The 13,944-nt window shown below is 66.9% G+C and overlaps 1 protein-coding gene across 1 annotated transcript in view; it reads left to right on the top strand.

The window, feature by feature from the left end:
• Positions 1 to 308: 308 nt before the first annotated feature.
• The window catches only part of CAD (carbamoyl-phosphate synthetase 2, aspartate transcarbamylase, and dihydroorotase), a 13,971-nt gene continuing 335 nt past the window's right edge, over positions 309 to 13,944 (top strand). The window contains exons 1-42 of the mRNA XM_010565894.1: positions 309 to 434; positions 1,565 to 1,694; positions 1,932 to 2,074; positions 2,196 to 2,337; positions 2,849 to 3,020; positions 3,100 to 3,285; positions 3,355 to 3,467; positions 3,594 to 3,739; positions 3,836 to 3,967; positions 4,230 to 4,463; positions 4,569 to 4,790; positions 5,188 to 5,376; positions 5,573 to 5,697; positions 5,800 to 5,933; positions 6,013 to 6,125; positions 6,238 to 6,488; positions 6,560 to 6,806; positions 6,922 to 7,020; positions 7,122 to 7,346; positions 7,431 to 7,613; positions 7,721 to 7,939; positions 8,038 to 8,205; positions 8,292 to 8,474; positions 8,555 to 8,659; positions 8,739 to 8,987; positions 9,218 to 9,299; positions 9,474 to 9,640; positions 9,768 to 9,932; positions 10,016 to 10,147; positions 10,246 to 10,447; positions 10,534 to 10,724; positions 10,793 to 10,933; positions 11,027 to 11,080; positions 11,202 to 11,346; positions 12,025 to 12,069; positions 12,167 to 12,330; positions 12,458 to 12,532; positions 12,641 to 12,853; positions 13,088 to 13,213; positions 13,347 to 13,502; positions 13,577 to 13,678; positions 13,811 to 13,905. Of these exons, the coding sequence (XP_010564196.1) occupies positions 309 to 434; positions 1,565 to 1,694; positions 1,932 to 2,074; positions 2,196 to 2,337; positions 2,849 to 3,020; positions 3,100 to 3,285; positions 3,355 to 3,467; positions 3,594 to 3,739; positions 3,836 to 3,967; positions 4,230 to 4,463; positions 4,569 to 4,790; positions 5,188 to 5,376; positions 5,573 to 5,697; positions 5,800 to 5,933; positions 6,013 to 6,125; positions 6,238 to 6,488; positions 6,560 to 6,806; positions 6,922 to 7,020; positions 7,122 to 7,346; positions 7,431 to 7,613; positions 7,721 to 7,939; positions 8,038 to 8,205; positions 8,292 to 8,474; positions 8,555 to 8,659; positions 8,739 to 8,987; positions 9,218 to 9,299; positions 9,474 to 9,640; positions 9,768 to 9,932; positions 10,016 to 10,147; positions 10,246 to 10,447; positions 10,534 to 10,724; positions 10,793 to 10,933; positions 11,027 to 11,080; positions 11,202 to 11,346; positions 12,025 to 12,069; positions 12,167 to 12,330; positions 12,458 to 12,532; positions 12,641 to 12,853; positions 13,088 to 13,213; positions 13,347 to 13,502; positions 13,577 to 13,678; positions 13,811 to 13,905 (6,491 nt within the window). The remainder of the gene's footprint in view (positions 435 to 1,564; positions 1,695 to 1,931; positions 2,075 to 2,195; positions 2,338 to 2,848; positions 3,021 to 3,099; positions 3,286 to 3,354; positions 3,468 to 3,593; positions 3,740 to 3,835; positions 3,968 to 4,229; positions 4,464 to 4,568; positions 4,791 to 5,187; positions 5,377 to 5,572; positions 5,698 to 5,799; positions 5,934 to 6,012; positions 6,126 to 6,237; positions 6,489 to 6,559; positions 6,807 to 6,921; positions 7,021 to 7,121; positions 7,347 to 7,430; positions 7,614 to 7,720; positions 7,940 to 8,037; positions 8,206 to 8,291; positions 8,475 to 8,554; positions 8,660 to 8,738; positions 8,988 to 9,217; positions 9,300 to 9,473; positions 9,641 to 9,767; positions 9,933 to 10,015; positions 10,148 to 10,245; positions 10,448 to 10,533; positions 10,725 to 10,792; positions 10,934 to 11,026; positions 11,081 to 11,201; positions 11,347 to 12,024; positions 12,070 to 12,166; positions 12,331 to 12,457; positions 12,533 to 12,640; positions 12,854 to 13,087; positions 13,214 to 13,346; positions 13,503 to 13,576; positions 13,679 to 13,810; positions 13,906 to 13,944) is intronic.

Below are 13,944 nucleotides of genomic sequence, written 5' to 3'. Positions count from 1 at the left end.
AAGTCGGTGAGTGCGGCCGGGCGGGGCCGGACCGGGACCAGGTCCGGGACGGCGGCGGATGTCGGGGGGCGGCCCGAGCCCGGCGAGCGTCGCCAGCAGGGGAGGGGCCCGGTACGGGGACCCCCCCCCTCTGCTCGGCGCCCTGCCGTGAGACAGGAGCGGGGGCTGACTCGGGGCGCTGGCGGCGGGGGGGTTTCGGCCGCGCCCGGGGCTCGGATGCCTCTGCCGGCGGGACGCGGGGCGGCCGGGACGTTCCGTCCCAGCCGTCCCCAGCCCCTCTCCCTGCGCTCACAGTCTTCCAGACTGGCATGGTGGGCTACCCCGAGGCCCTCACCGACCCCTCCTACAAGGCGCAGATCCTGGTGCTCACCTACCCGCTCGTCGGAAACTACGGGGTCCCCCGGGACGAGACCGACCCCTTCGGCCTCAGCAGGGTGAGAAGGGGGGCCAGGCAGTGGTGCGTGGGGCAGCGTATCCCTGCAGCGGGTGGAACTGCCTGAGGCAGCCGCCCCCAGCGCGTGGCAGGGTGGGACGGCGCAGGGTGCCAGGGCGGGGGAGCGCGGGTCACCGGGGCGGCACGCGGCAGCGGGCGGAGGTTTGACCCCGGTGCCGCAGGGCCCAGAGCCAGCAGCGGGGCCCAGGGTGTTCCAGCCTGCCGTGCTGCCAGGAGGGGACCCGGGCTGGGCAGGGTAGGGGGGGAGACCCCCGTGCAGTGCAATTGGGGTGTCCTCGCAGCGCACAGGGAGCGGAGCCGTGTGTCTGTCCTCGCCGAGGACGGGGGTCCCAGCTGCCTGCTCAAGGCCCCGGACCCCTCCCAGCCCTGCAGCCTCCATGCTGCCTGTCCCAGGGCCACCCCTGCCTCCAGGGCAGAGTCCAGGCCCGGCTGCAGCAGTGCTGTCGGGCCTCCCCGTGCTGACCCTTGGGGGTCTGTCCTGCCCAGCCCTGTCCCACGCTGGTAGGCCAGGAGCCCTCGGCCCTGCACTTGCTGTCAGCAGCCCTCTCTGGGCTGGGGGCGTGTGGGTCCCTGCTGTGGCTCCTGCAGGCCCTGTTCCTGGGAACCAGAGCCCCAGTCCCATGCGACAGGACACACTGGCATGTTTGGGGCTCCCCGGCGAGGCTGTGGCTGGAGGGAGCTGTGCTTTCCCGTGAGCCGGTTTGTGTTGCGGCTGTGCTGAGCTTGAGGGGTCCTGTGGCATGGGCTGTGCTGGCCCCTGGGCAGGGGGCTGCGGTCCAGAAGCACTGGGGGCCCAGGCACCCCATCCTGGGGCTCCCAGGGCTGGGGGCTCACCTGGACCAAGCCTCAACCTCACAGATCTGGGGGTGGGGTGGGGTGAGATGGGGGTAGTTACAGCCTGACATGCCATGTGGGGTGTCAGTGGGAGCTGGTCCTGTGCCCTGTGGGCCAGGGATGGGGTCCTTGTCCCATGAGGCTCCCCTAGCCCTGGGCTGTCGCTGCCCTACCATGCCCCATGGGCATGACCAGGCTGGGCACCTGAGGGGCACTCAGGTTTTCTCCTGGGCTGGTGACCCCATGCCCGGCCATGCTCACCCCCCGCCTCCCCAGTGGTTCGAGTCCAGCAAGATCCACGTGGCTGCGCTGGTGGTGGGCGAGTGCTCGGAGACCCCCAGCCACTGGAGTGTGTCCCGCTCCCTCGACCAGTGGCTGAAGGAGCAGAACATCCCTGGGCTGGAAGGTGGGACTGGGGAGACCATGGGGTCAGGTGTGGGCTGGGAGCTGGGGGTGGCTGTGTGGCGGATGGGGGCTGTGGCCAAGGGGCAGTATGTTCTAGACTAGACCTGTCTCTGTGTTGGGATTCGCCCCCAGGGGGTTGACCCGGTGTTGGCGGTTGGGGGTGATAATGTTGCTGGGGCACAGGGTCCTGCTCAGGGTGGAACGGGGCTGTGGGGTCATGTCTCATGGCTGTCCGCAGGCGTGGATACTCGGGCCCTAACGAAGAAGATCCGTGAGAAGGGGACGCTGCTGGGGAAGCTGGTGCCAGATGGGACCCCTGAGAAAAGCCTCGCCTTTGAAGACCCCAACAAGCGGCACCTGGTACAGGAGGTGTCGCTGAAGGTGGGGCTGGGGGCATGGGTGGGGATGGCAGGGGGGCAGCTGGGGCTGCGGAGTTCCTTGCTGTGGAGCGCTGGCCCTAGGCTGGGGGGGCCAGGGCAATCCACGCTCACCCCTCCCACAGACACCCTGCGTGTTCAACGCCAGTGGGTCACTGCGCATCACGGCAGTTGACTGCGGCCTCAAGTACAACCAGGTGCGGTGCCTGTGCGAGCGGGGGGCGGCTGTCACCGTGGTACCCTGGGACCACCCACTGGACACTGCAGGTGGGGTGGCAGCAGCCGGGGACATCCCAGGGCCCTGCCGAGGGGTGGGGAGATGGGGTCTGGAGCAGGGGCTGTCTCCTTGGCTGGTGCTGGGGGAAGTGGGGAACCGTGTCCTGCTTTGTGCCATGGGGTTGAGGAGCCTTGATGTCGTCCTTCCTGGATGCTTTGGGGCTCGGGGCCCTTGGTGTGACACTACAGGGATGGGGGGAGCATGGGCTCAGGGTGCCTTGCTGTGATTGGGATGGGGGGGCTCTGGACTGTGGTGTCAGGATGCCCTAATGTGACACTGCATGGGGGGCTGTAGGGTGGGCTGTGGGACTGGGGGGCCCTTGCTGTCACCGGGATGGGTGTTATGGGGTCAGATCACCTCAGTGTGACCCTGCTGGGGTGTCAGGGGGCCTGTGGGCTCAGGGTGCCTCGCAGCTGGTAGCTGGGGGGCCCTGCTGTGCCCCTGTGGGGCCTTGGGGAGGCTGGGGGGCCCCACTCTGACCCTGCTGCTGTCTTGACACAGACTTTGATGGGCTGTTCATCAGCAACGGCCCCGGGGACCCGCAGCTCTGCCAGGAGACAGTGTCCAACCTGCAACGGGTGCTGGACGCACCCCAGCCCAAACCCATCTTTGGGATCTGCCTGGGGCACCAGCTGCTCTCCCTGGCCCTCGGCGCCCGCACGTACAAGATGAAGTGAGTGGGGGTCTGGGGTCTGGGTCACTGCGGGGTCCCAGCTGCCTGGGCCTGCCTGACGCCCATCCTGGTGCCCCAGGTATGGGAACCGTGGGCACAACCAGCCGTGCCTGCATGAGGACACACGGCGCTGCTTCATCACAGCACAGAACCACGGCTTCGCAGTGGAGGCGGGCAGCCTGCCACCTGGCTGGGCCCCACTCTTCACCAACGCCAACGATGGCTCCAACGAGGGCCTTGTCCATGAGCACAAGCCCTTTTTCAGGTGGGTGTGGGGCTGTGGCTAGGGGGGCCAGGGGGCATGGGGCCGTGCCCTGCCTGACCCCCTCCACAGCGTCCAGTTTCACCCTGAGCACCGTGCCGGCCCCACGGACCTGGAGGGGCTCTTCGACGTCTTCATGGAGGTGGTGCGGGACCTGCGGAGCGGAGACGGCAGTGCCCGGACGGGTGGGTGCGAGGCAGGAAGGGGCAGATAGGGCTGTGGGACTGGGACCGTGTGTGGGGCTGTGGGGCCAAGGCTGTGCACAGGGGTGCATGTGGCCCCGGTTCCAGAGTGTCCCATCCCTCCACCAGTGCGGGAGCGCCTGCGGGACTGGCTGAGCTATGACGAGGTGCCGGTGGGGGGTCAGGATGTGGCCCGGCCCCGCAAGGTGCTGATCCTGGGCTCCGGTGGCCTCTCCATTGGGCAGGCAGGCGAGTTTGACTACTCAGGCTCACAGGTGAGAGCCCACCCCTGGGATGCGGGGGGCAGTGGGGGTCCCTGTGGGGGGTGGGGACCCGGGGCCGTCTGTCATAATCCCTCTGCTCCTTGTAAGGCCATCAAAGCACTGAAGGAGGAGAACATCCAGACGGTGCTGATCAACCCCAACATCGCCACGGTGCAGACCTCCAAGGGGCTGGCAGACAAGGTCTATTTCCTCCCCATCACCCCGGAGTATGTCACCCAGGTGAGCGCCCCGGGGTGCCAGCTGGGAGGGGGTGGTTTGGGAGGCACAGGGCTGGGAGGGCTGGGGGCTGTTTGGAGAGTAAGAGGGTGCCTGGGGGGCTCCCTGGGGGACTGTGGGCTGGTGGAGGGGCTGATACCTGGGGGGCTGGGGGATGGTGGGAGGGGTACTGGGGGGGCAGCACAGGCACGGTGGCAGCTGGAGGGCAAGGGTGCATTCTGCGGGGCCGCCGTGGGTCCCTGCCCCACTGCCTCGTGCCCCCCAGGTGATCCGGAACGAGCGCCCCGATGGGGTGCTGCTGACCTTCGGGGGGCAGACAGCCCTCAACTGCGGCGTGGAGCTCACCAAGGCAGGCGTGCTGGAGCGGTACCACGTGCGGGTGCTGGGCACCCCTGTCACTTCCATCGAGATGACAGAGGATCGCAAGGTCTTTGTGGAGAAGATGGAGGAGATCGGGGAGCACGTGGCACCCAGCGAGGCCGCTGCCTCCCTGGAGCAGGTCCAGGAGTGGGATGGGGGGTGGTCGTGGGGCAGGATGGGGGGGCAGCTCCCGGGCAGGGTGCTGTCCTCCATGCTCCCATCGTGACCCTGTTGCTCTCCACAGGCGCAGGCAGCAGCAGAGTCACTGGGGTACCCAGTGCTGGTGCGCTCTGCCTATGCCCTCGGGGGTCTGGGCTCTGGCTTCGCCAACAACCGGGAGGAACTGGTGGCACTGGTGAGCCAGGCCTTCACCCACACCTCCCAGGTCCTGGTGGACAAGTCCCTGAAGGGCTGGAAGGAGATCGAGTATGAGGTGGTGCGGGATGCTTACAACAACTGTGTCACGGTACGGGATGGGGGAGGCCCCCCCAGGCCTGCTGGGGGGGAATTGATGGAGGAGTTGGGTGCTGGGGGGGCGTGGGGTCAGGGGCTCCTGCTAGACCCTCTCCCCAGGGAGGGCTCCCCAGCCCCTCCTGTGGTGCCGGCACGGCTGCTGTGTGCCACCGGGAGCTGTGCCCCTTGACGCCCTGTGCTGGGTGGGGGCTGCAACACGTGGGGTGTCCCGGGGGCTCGTGTTCAAGCCCTGGCTGTGCAGGGAAGCCCCCGTCGGTCCCCAGGGCAATGGAGCAGGTGGTGGGAGACAGGAGGGACTCGCCTGGGGCAGCAGCGGCCAGAACCATATGCAGGCAGTGTGTGGGGTGGTCGGGAGCCCAGCAGCCTGCGGTGACCCCCGCTGCTGCCAGGTATGCAACATGGAGAACCTGGACCCACTGGGGATCCACACGGGCGAGTCCATCGTGGTGGCACCCAGCCAGACCCTTAACGACACCGAGTACTTCATGCTGCGGCGCACAGCTGTGAAGGTGGTGCAGCACCTGGGCATTGTGGGCGAGTGCAACATCCAGTTTGCCCTGAACCCCGAGTCGGAGCAGGTGAGCGCTGCCCTTCCCCAGCCTGGCTGCCCTCATGTTTGGCCCCCATCGCTATTTGTGCCCTCCACATGCTAGCAGCCTTCCGGTGCCAGCCGAGCACCAGGCCCCAGGGAGCCGCATGGCTGGCACCTGGCCTCGTGCCATGGGGGCCACGTCCCGTGCCACCCCACTAACCCTGCCTGCCTGCTGCCTGCAGTACTACATCATTGAGGTGAACGCCCGGCTCTCCCGCAGCTCGGCCCTGGCCAGCAAGGCCACCGGCTACCCCCTGGCCTATGTGGCTGCCAAGCTGGCCCTGGGCATCCCCCTGCCCCTCCTCAGGTAACAGCACTGCTGCAGTGCGGGACGGGGTGCTGCCCCAGCCAGCTTCACACCCCCCACTTTGGGACAGCCCTGGCCACTGACGCCCTGTCCTCTCCCCAGGAACTCTGTCACCAACTCCACCACAGCCAACTTTGAGCCCAGCCTGGACTACTGCGTGGTGAAGATTCCGCGCTGGGACCTCAGCAAGTTCCTGCGTGTCAGCACCAAGATTGGCAGCTCCATGAAGAGCGTGGGTGAGTGCGGGGCGGGCGAGCAGCACAGGTGGGCAGCATGGCGGGCGCGGTGTCTGGCCGCTCATGGCCCCATCCGCAGGGGAGGTCATGGCCATTGGGAGGAACTTCGAGGAGGCTTTCCAGAAAGCGCTGAGGATGGTGGACGAGAACTGCGTGGGCTTTGACCACACTGTGAAGCTGGCCTCAGATGTGGTGAGCTCCGGGGCTTGGGAAGGCATGGGAGGGTCTGGGGCAGAGCACAGTCCTGGGGAGGAGGCAGCCATCTACCCCCCACCTGGCCCCACTCAACCCCCTGGCCTGGCAGGAGCTGGAGACACCGACAGACAAGCGGATCTTTGTGCTGGCGGCCGCACTGCGGGATGGCTACTCCATCGAGCGGCTCTACAAGCTGACCAAGATTGACCGCTGGTTCCTGCACAAGATGAAGAACATCACAGACCATGCGGTGCTGCTGGAGTCCTACCGTGAGGAGCAGAGCACCATGCCGCCCGCTGTGCTCAAGCGGGCCAAGCAGCTTGGCTTCTCTGACAAGCAGGTGGCCCTGGCTGTGCTCAGGTAATGTGGGGAGGGGGCGGCCCCGCTCTGTGCCCTAGCCTGCATCCTGGTGCTCACCCTGCCCCTCACAGCACCGAGCTGGCTGTGCGGAAGATGCGGCGTGACCTGAAGATCCTGCCAGTGGTGAAGCAGATTGACACCGTGGCAGCGGAATGGCCGGCCCAAACCAACTACCTGTACCTGACCTACAATGGCACCGAGCACGACCTGGCCTTCCGCGAGCCCCATGTCATGGTCATCGGCTCCGGCGTCTACCGCATTGGCAGCAGTGTTGAGTTCGACTGGTGCGCTGTTGGCTGCATCCAGGAGCTCCGCAAGGTTGGCTAGACCCTGGCACCCTGCGGGGTCAGTTGGTCAGGCATCCCTGGTCAGAGGATGGAGCTGGAGAGGAGTGGGGGCCTCTTGGCCTCACCTCATCCCACTCCCCTGGCAGATGGGCTTCAAGACGATCATGGTGAACTACAACCCCGAGACAGTGAGCACTGACTATGACATGTGCGACCGCCTCTACTTTGATGAGATCTCCTTTGAGGTGAGTGGGACTGGGGACCTTGCCCACTGTGGGGCTGAGGCAGGGTGAGGGCTGCCGTGGCCCCTGTCCCAGCCATCCCCCCGCCCCACACAATGTCGCAGGTGGTGATGGACATCTATGAGCTGGAGAATCCTGAGGGTGTGATCCTGTCCATGGGTGGGCAGCTGCCCAACAACATCGCCATGGCCCTGCACCGGCAGCAATGCCGCATCCTGGGCACCTCCCCGGAGGCTATCGACTCAGCCGAGAACCGCTTCAAGTTCTCCCGCCTGCTTGACTCCATTGGCATCAGCCAGCCCCTCTGGAAGGAGCTCTCTGACATGGAGGTGGGGGGCTAATGAGGGTGATGGGGCTGCCCTGGGGGGGACCAGCCCTTGGCAAGTCCTCTGAGGGTGCCATCTCTCCTCCAGTCGGCCAAGCACTTCTGCTGCAAGGTGGGGTACCCCTGCGTCGTGCGCCCCTCCTACGTGCTGAGCGGCGCTGCCATGAATGTGGCCTACTCGGATAGTGACCTGGAGAAGTTCCTGAGCAATGCCGTGGCTGTGTCCAAGGAGCAGCCCGTCGTCATCTCCAAGTTCATCCAGGAGGCCAAGGTCCATCCAGGAAGCTGCTCCAGCCCCCGGGCACCCCTGCTCCCCACAAGAGCCTGGTCCCCTGCCTTGGTGCTGGTGCCGGGCTGTGACTGTATTCCTGCTCACAGGAGATCGATGTGGATGCGGTGGCCTGTGATGGTGTGGTGGTGGCCATCGCCATCTCGGAGCATGTGGAGAACGCTGGGGTGCACTCGGGTGATGCCACGCTGGTGACGCCACCCCAGGACATCACCTCTAAGACACTGGAGCGCATCAAGGCCATCGTCCATGCCGTCGGGCAGGAGCTGCAGGTCACGGGGCCCTTCAACCTGCAGCTCATTGCCAAGGTACCTCAGCCAGGGGGTGCTGCACCAGCTGGTGTGGTGCCATGTGGGAGGATACCCTTCAGGCCAACACGAGCCTCATGCTGTCCCCTCTTCCCCAGGATGACCAGCTGAAGGTGATCGAGTGCAACGTCCGGGTCTCCCGCTCCTTTCCCTTTGTCTCCAAGACCCTGGGGGTGGACCTGGTGGCTCTGGCTAGCCAAGTGATCATGGGAGAGGACGTGGAGCCTGTGGGTCTAATGACAGGCACGGGCATCGTTGGTGTCAAGGTGGGGGCTGCAGGGGCTGGGCTGGGGCACATGGCTGGGCTGGGGTGCGTGGGCTGGTCAGCCTTTGAGACCACCCCTGCCCCCAGGTGCCCCAGTTCTCCTTCTCACGCCTGGCGGGCGCTGATGTGGTGCTGGGTGTGGAGATGACCAGCACAGGCGAGGTGGCCTGCTTTGGGGAGAACCGCTGTGAGGCTTACCTGAAGGCCATGCTCAGCACTGGCTTCAAGATCCCCAAGAAGAACATCCTGCTGACCATCGGCAGCTACAAGGTGCGTGGGGCTGGGGTGGGGGCTGAGGCAGGGGCCAGGCCCCCCCCTCCACCCTCTGATTGTCCCCGGGGTCGTTGCAGAACAAGAGTGAGCTGCTGCCCACGGTGCGGACCCTGGAGAGCCTTGGCTACAAGCTGTATGCTAGCCTCGGCACTGCAGACTTCTACACTGAGCACGGCATCAAGGTTGGGGCCGGGGGTCCGGCAGGGGCTGGGGGCACCCTCGGGGGAGGCATGGGGCCCTGATGGGTGTCACTGCTGGCAGGTGATGGCCGTGGACTGGCACTTTGAGGAGGCGGATAGCAGTGAGGCCGGTGCCCGGGAGACCCAGCGGAGCATCCTGGACTACCTGGCTGAGAACCACTTTGAGATGGTCATCAACCTCTCAATGCGCAACTCGGGGGGCCGCCGGCTCTCCTCCTTTGTCACCAAGGGGTACCGCACCCGGCGCCTGGCCGTCGACTACTCTGTGCCGCTCATCATCGACATCAAGTGCACTAAGCTCTTTGTGGAGGTGAGCTGGCATGCGTGGGATGTGGGTGCAGGTGAAGGGAGCAAAGCAGGGGCTGGGGTAGGAAAGTCCTGTTGTGGATACTGTGGGGTGGGTGCCGTACATGGGTATTGTGGGAGGGTCGTTTTTGGGGTGCCACTCAGGCAGATGTCCTCATCCTGGCCCCATTCCTGAACCCTGGCCCCACGTGCCCCTGCAAGATGGGTCCTGCCTCATGGTTGCTGTCTCTGCAGGCGCTGGGCCAGATTGGGGCAGCCCCCCCGCTGAAGATGCACGTGGACTGCATGACATCCCAGAAACTCATCCGTCTGCCAGGTAGGGAGTGCTGGGGCCTCCCAGGGTGCAGCATGGAGCTGAGGCAGTGCCGGAGGCCAAGCTGGCCACATCCGAGGGCACTGTGGGGAAAGGAGACATTTCCCTGCGCTGCCAGGGTGTCCAGTGTTCCCTGTGGCCAGGGGCTGCCTGTGCTGACGCTGCCCCGCTCCCCAGGCCTGATCGACGTCCATGTCCACCTCCGTGAGCCGGGCGGCACTCACAAGGAGGACTTTGCATCCGGCACGGCAGCCGCCCTGGCTGGGGGTGTCACCATGGTGTGCGCCATGCCCAACACCAACCCTGCCGTCACCGACGCCACCTCCTTTGCCCTGGCACAGAAGGTGAGGGGCTGCCACTGCCCAGCCCCATGGTCACGTTCCCTCCCCGGGCACTGCGGTGCCAGCTATGGTGCGCCCGCTGCTCATGGGCTGGCCCTGGCCTGGCACCCACCGCCTCTCACCCCTGCAGCTGGCTGAGGCTGGGGCCCGCTGTGACTTTGCCCTTTTCCTGGGGGCTTCCTCGGAGAACGCCAGCTCGCTGGGCCCCCTGGCCGGGGCGGCTGCCGGGCTTAAGATGTACCTGAATGACACCTTCTCCAGCCTGCGGATGGACGACGTGTCGCTGTGGATGGAGGTGAGCTGCTGCGGGCAGGGGCTGACATGGGGCTGGAGCTGGCTCCTGGCGCCAGTGCCCACCAGCCCCGTACCCGCCCCCAGCACTTTGAGCAGTGGCCGCGGCACCTGCCCGTCGTGGCGCATGCGGAGCGGCAGACGGTGGCCGCTGTCCTGATGGTGGCCCAGCTGTACCAGCGTCCCGTGCACATCTGCCATGTGGCCCGCAGGGAGGAGGTGAGCAGCAGGGCACAGGGACATGGTGAAGGGACTGTGGGCCCCAGGAATGGGGTGCAGGGCTGTTTGGGGGCCCCCCCTCACTGCGGCTCCTCCAGATCATCCTCATCAAGGCAGCCAAGCAGAAAGGGATCCTGGTGACGTGCGAGGTAGCCCCACACCACCTCTTCTTGTGCCGGGATGACCTGGGGCGCCTTGGGGAGGGCCGAGCAGCCGTGCGGCCAGTGCTGGGCACCCGCCAGGATGTGGAGGCGCTCTGGGAGAACATGGACACCATTGACTGCTTCGCCACAGACCATGGTGAGCCCTGGGGGATGGCAGCTGTGGGGCGGAAGCATGGGCTGGGGGCAGCAGTGGGTCCCACAGTAACCAGCCCTGTCCTGCAGCCCCCCACACGCTGGAGGAGAAGCAGGGGCAGGAGCCGCCCCCCGGCTACCCCGGCCTGGAGACAATGCTGCCGCTGCTGCTGACGGCCGTCTCGGAGGGGCGGCTCACCGTGGAGGACATCGTCCAGCGCCTCTACGAGAACCCCCGCAAGATCTTCGGGCTACCGGCGCAGGAGGACACCTACGTGGAGGTAGGTCCCTGCCCACCCAGCCCAGATCTGGCCCCAGCCTTGCTGCCTCTGACCCACTGTCCTGGCAGGTGGACCTGGAGCATGAGTGGATCATCCCCAGCCGCACAGCCTTCTCCAAGGCCCGCTGGACGCCCTTCGAGGGCATGAAGGTGAAGGGGACGGTGCGGAGGGTGGTCCTGCGTGGGGAGGTCGCCTACATCGATGGGCAGGTAAGGCCCCGGGTACCCTTCCCCCTGTATCTAGGGGTCCCCTCCCAGCACTGGGGTCCCCCAGCACTGACACCATCGCCCCCATGGCTGCAGGTGCTGGTGCCCCCTGGCTACGGGCAGGACGTGAAGAAATGGCCCTCGGGAGCTGTGCTGGCATCACACGCAGCCCCTGCCAAGGAGAGCACGAAGGTACCGGGGTGCATGGAGCTGGCGGGGTGGGGGTCCTTGCCCTGTCCTGCCCTGGCTTCAGCTCAGTCTCTCATTGCAGACCCCTGAGCGGCCCCGGCATGTCGTGGCAGCCAGCGAGATGCTGCGTGGCCGAGCCTCCAGCCCCCGCCGGGCCGGCCCCGCGGGCGAGGGACGCTTCCACCTCCCGCCCCGCATCCACCGGGCCTCCGACCCTGGGCTGCCAGGTAGGGGGGCAGGTGGCGTGGCATGGTGGAGCGTGGTGGGCGGGCGGCAGGGCAGCGAGCGTGCCGCCCCAGGGCCGGGTCTGGGGCCGCGGCTGGGCGGCCCCGCTGACGCCGGCCCTTGTGTCCCGTTCAGCGTTCCGGAGGCTGGGAGCTGTGCACCGCCCGGGCACCCGAGGCACTGGTAATGTCGGGGGGGGACTCACTCAGACAATGAGACGCGGCCGTACTAATGGCACTAACCGCAGCCGATGAGTGCATCCCCTCCCCCAGGTGCCACGCTGGGCTCGGGCTGCCCGCTCTGCCCCGGCACGGGCCCCTTTCTGCACCGTGTGATGGGGCCGGGCACCATGGGACAAGGCATGGCTGTGCCTGCCTGCCCCCCTCCTGCCCCAGCCCGCGCGGCACCTCGGGGACCCCTCGCCTGCCAGTGTGATTTGGGTTGCGTCCGATCGGGTTTTGTGGGGTGTGTGGGGAGAGGGGCACAACACCATGCTGGGGCTTGGCCCACCCCGTCTCTGGGTTGCTATGGCCCTGGTGTTGGGCCCCACGGTGCTTTTGCCCGGTGCAGCCAAATGCCGGGAGGGCTGTGCCACACCGGCGGCACCCTGGGAGAGCGGGGCCCAGGGTGCCATAGCTGCCTGCACCCTCTAATGCCACTGCTCCCCTCTCCCACCCCAGCTGAGGACGCCCGTGAAAAGGCCGGCAGGAAGGCGGTGGAAGCAGGTGAGTGCTACAGGGGTCCAGGGGCCCACGGCGGGTGGGCTGGGTTACGCGGCACCACTCCTGCGGGCTGTCTGACTGGCTGCTCTTGGTGCTGCAGATCCAGCTGTGATCCAGGACAGCTACTTCTACCCGCTGGGCCCTCTCCCACGCCAGGCATCCCCCCAGGGCACACCCCACTTCCAGACCTCCCAGACCTCCCCGCTGCTGCACCCCCTCGTTGGCCAGCATGTCCTCTCTGTCCAGCACTTCTCCAAGGACCAGGTGCCTGGGCTGGCAGTGGGTGCTGGGGCTGTGGGCACCCAGATGGTTACGGGGGGTGCAGGGACTTGTGCGCGTCAGCCAAGTCTTGGTGCTGTGCATGCCCCGGCTGAGCCGCCTCTGCCTGCAGATGTCGCATCTGTTCAATGTGGCACACACCCTGCGCATGCTGGTGCAGAAGGAGCGGAGCCTGGACATCCTCAAGGTGAGCTGGACATGGGGCAGCTGCCTGGCAGCCCGCGTGAGACCATGGGAGCCCTGTGCCAGGCATGAGTGCCCCGGGCTCCCCAAGGTGACAGTGTGGCCTCTGCAGGGCAAGGTGATGGCATCCATGTTCTATGAGGCGAGCACGCGGACCAGCAGCTCCTTTGCGGCAGCCATGAGCCGGTTGGGTGGCTCTGTCCTGTCCTTCTCGGAGGCCACCTCGTCAGTGCAGAAGGGCGAGTCACTGGCCGACTCCGTGCAGACCATGTGCTGCTACGCCGACGTGCTGGTGCTGCGGCACCCCCAGCCTGGTGCCGTTGAGGTGAGAGGGGTTGGCGGGGCCGTCTCCTGCCTGTGGCGGGGCTGGGGGGCGGCTGTGTCCCACCCTGAAGGTGTCAGGGGTTGCTGCTGCGATGGCGGGGATGGTGACCTGCACTATGGGGCAGGGCCATGTTCCGCAGCAGGGCAGGCTGGGCAGGTGTCAGGAGCAGGAGCCAGGTCCTGCCTCCGGGGGGGCTGTGGTCCTGCCTGTGCTCAGCCCTGCCTGTGCACCCAGCTGGCTGCCAAGCACTGTCGCAAGCCTGTGATCAATGCCGGCGATGGGGTGGGGGAGCACCCCACGCAGGCGCTGCTGGACATCTTCACCATCCGTGAGGAGCTGGGTACCGTTAACGGCATGACGGTAAGGCGCTGGGGGCTGGGGGGGGGGCCACAGCCACCCCTACCATGGTGCTGTGGGGATGAATGGCCTTGTCTGGGGCCGGGGGGGCTGTTGGGGCCCCACGGCACTGTGTCAGGCTGACCGCTCTCCCCAGATCACCATGGTGGGCGACCTGAAGCACGGGCGCACGGTGCACTCCCTGGCCCGCCTGCTCACCCAGTACCGCGTCAACCTGCGCTATGTGACCCCACCCGGCCTCCGCATGCCCCCCGACATCACCAGCTTCGTGGCCTCCAAGGGCATCAAGCAGGTGAGCAGGCAGGGTGAGGCGGCCAGGGGCCCCCGTCGTTGTCCCCCCCGGCCCCACTGACGTTGTCTCCCCAGGAGGAGTTTGGGAGCATTGAGGAGGCGCTGCCGGACACCGACGTGCTCTACATGACCCGCATTCAGAAGGAGCGCTTCCGCCTGGCAGAGGAGTACGAGGCTGTGAGTAGGGGGTAGCGGGAGGGGACCCCAGGTCTTGCCCCGGTGTGAGGGCAGCAGCCTCCTGCCCTCTGCAGGGTGAGAGCTGCCCTGCCTGGAGCTCAGGGCTCTGTGTTACCCCCCGCACCCCCGCAGTGCTTCGGGCAGTTCATCCTCACGCCCCACATCATGACCCGGGCCAAGGAGAAGATGGTGGTGATGCACCCCCTGCCCCGTGTCAACGAGATCAGGTGAGGTTGGGGGGTGGGATGGGGGGGGCCGCAGGGTTG

This window comes from Haliaeetus leucocephalus, unplaced genomic scaffold (genome assembly GCF_000737465.1).
Source record: "Haliaeetus leucocephalus isolate CR32 unplaced genomic scaffold, Haliaeetus_leucocephalus-4.0 Scaffold197, whole genome shotgun sequence".
Classification (NCBI taxonomy): Eukaryota; Metazoa; Chordata; class Aves; order Accipitriformes; family Accipitridae; genus Haliaeetus; species Haliaeetus leucocephalus.
This window is presented reverse-complemented; position numbering and strand designations above follow the sequence as displayed.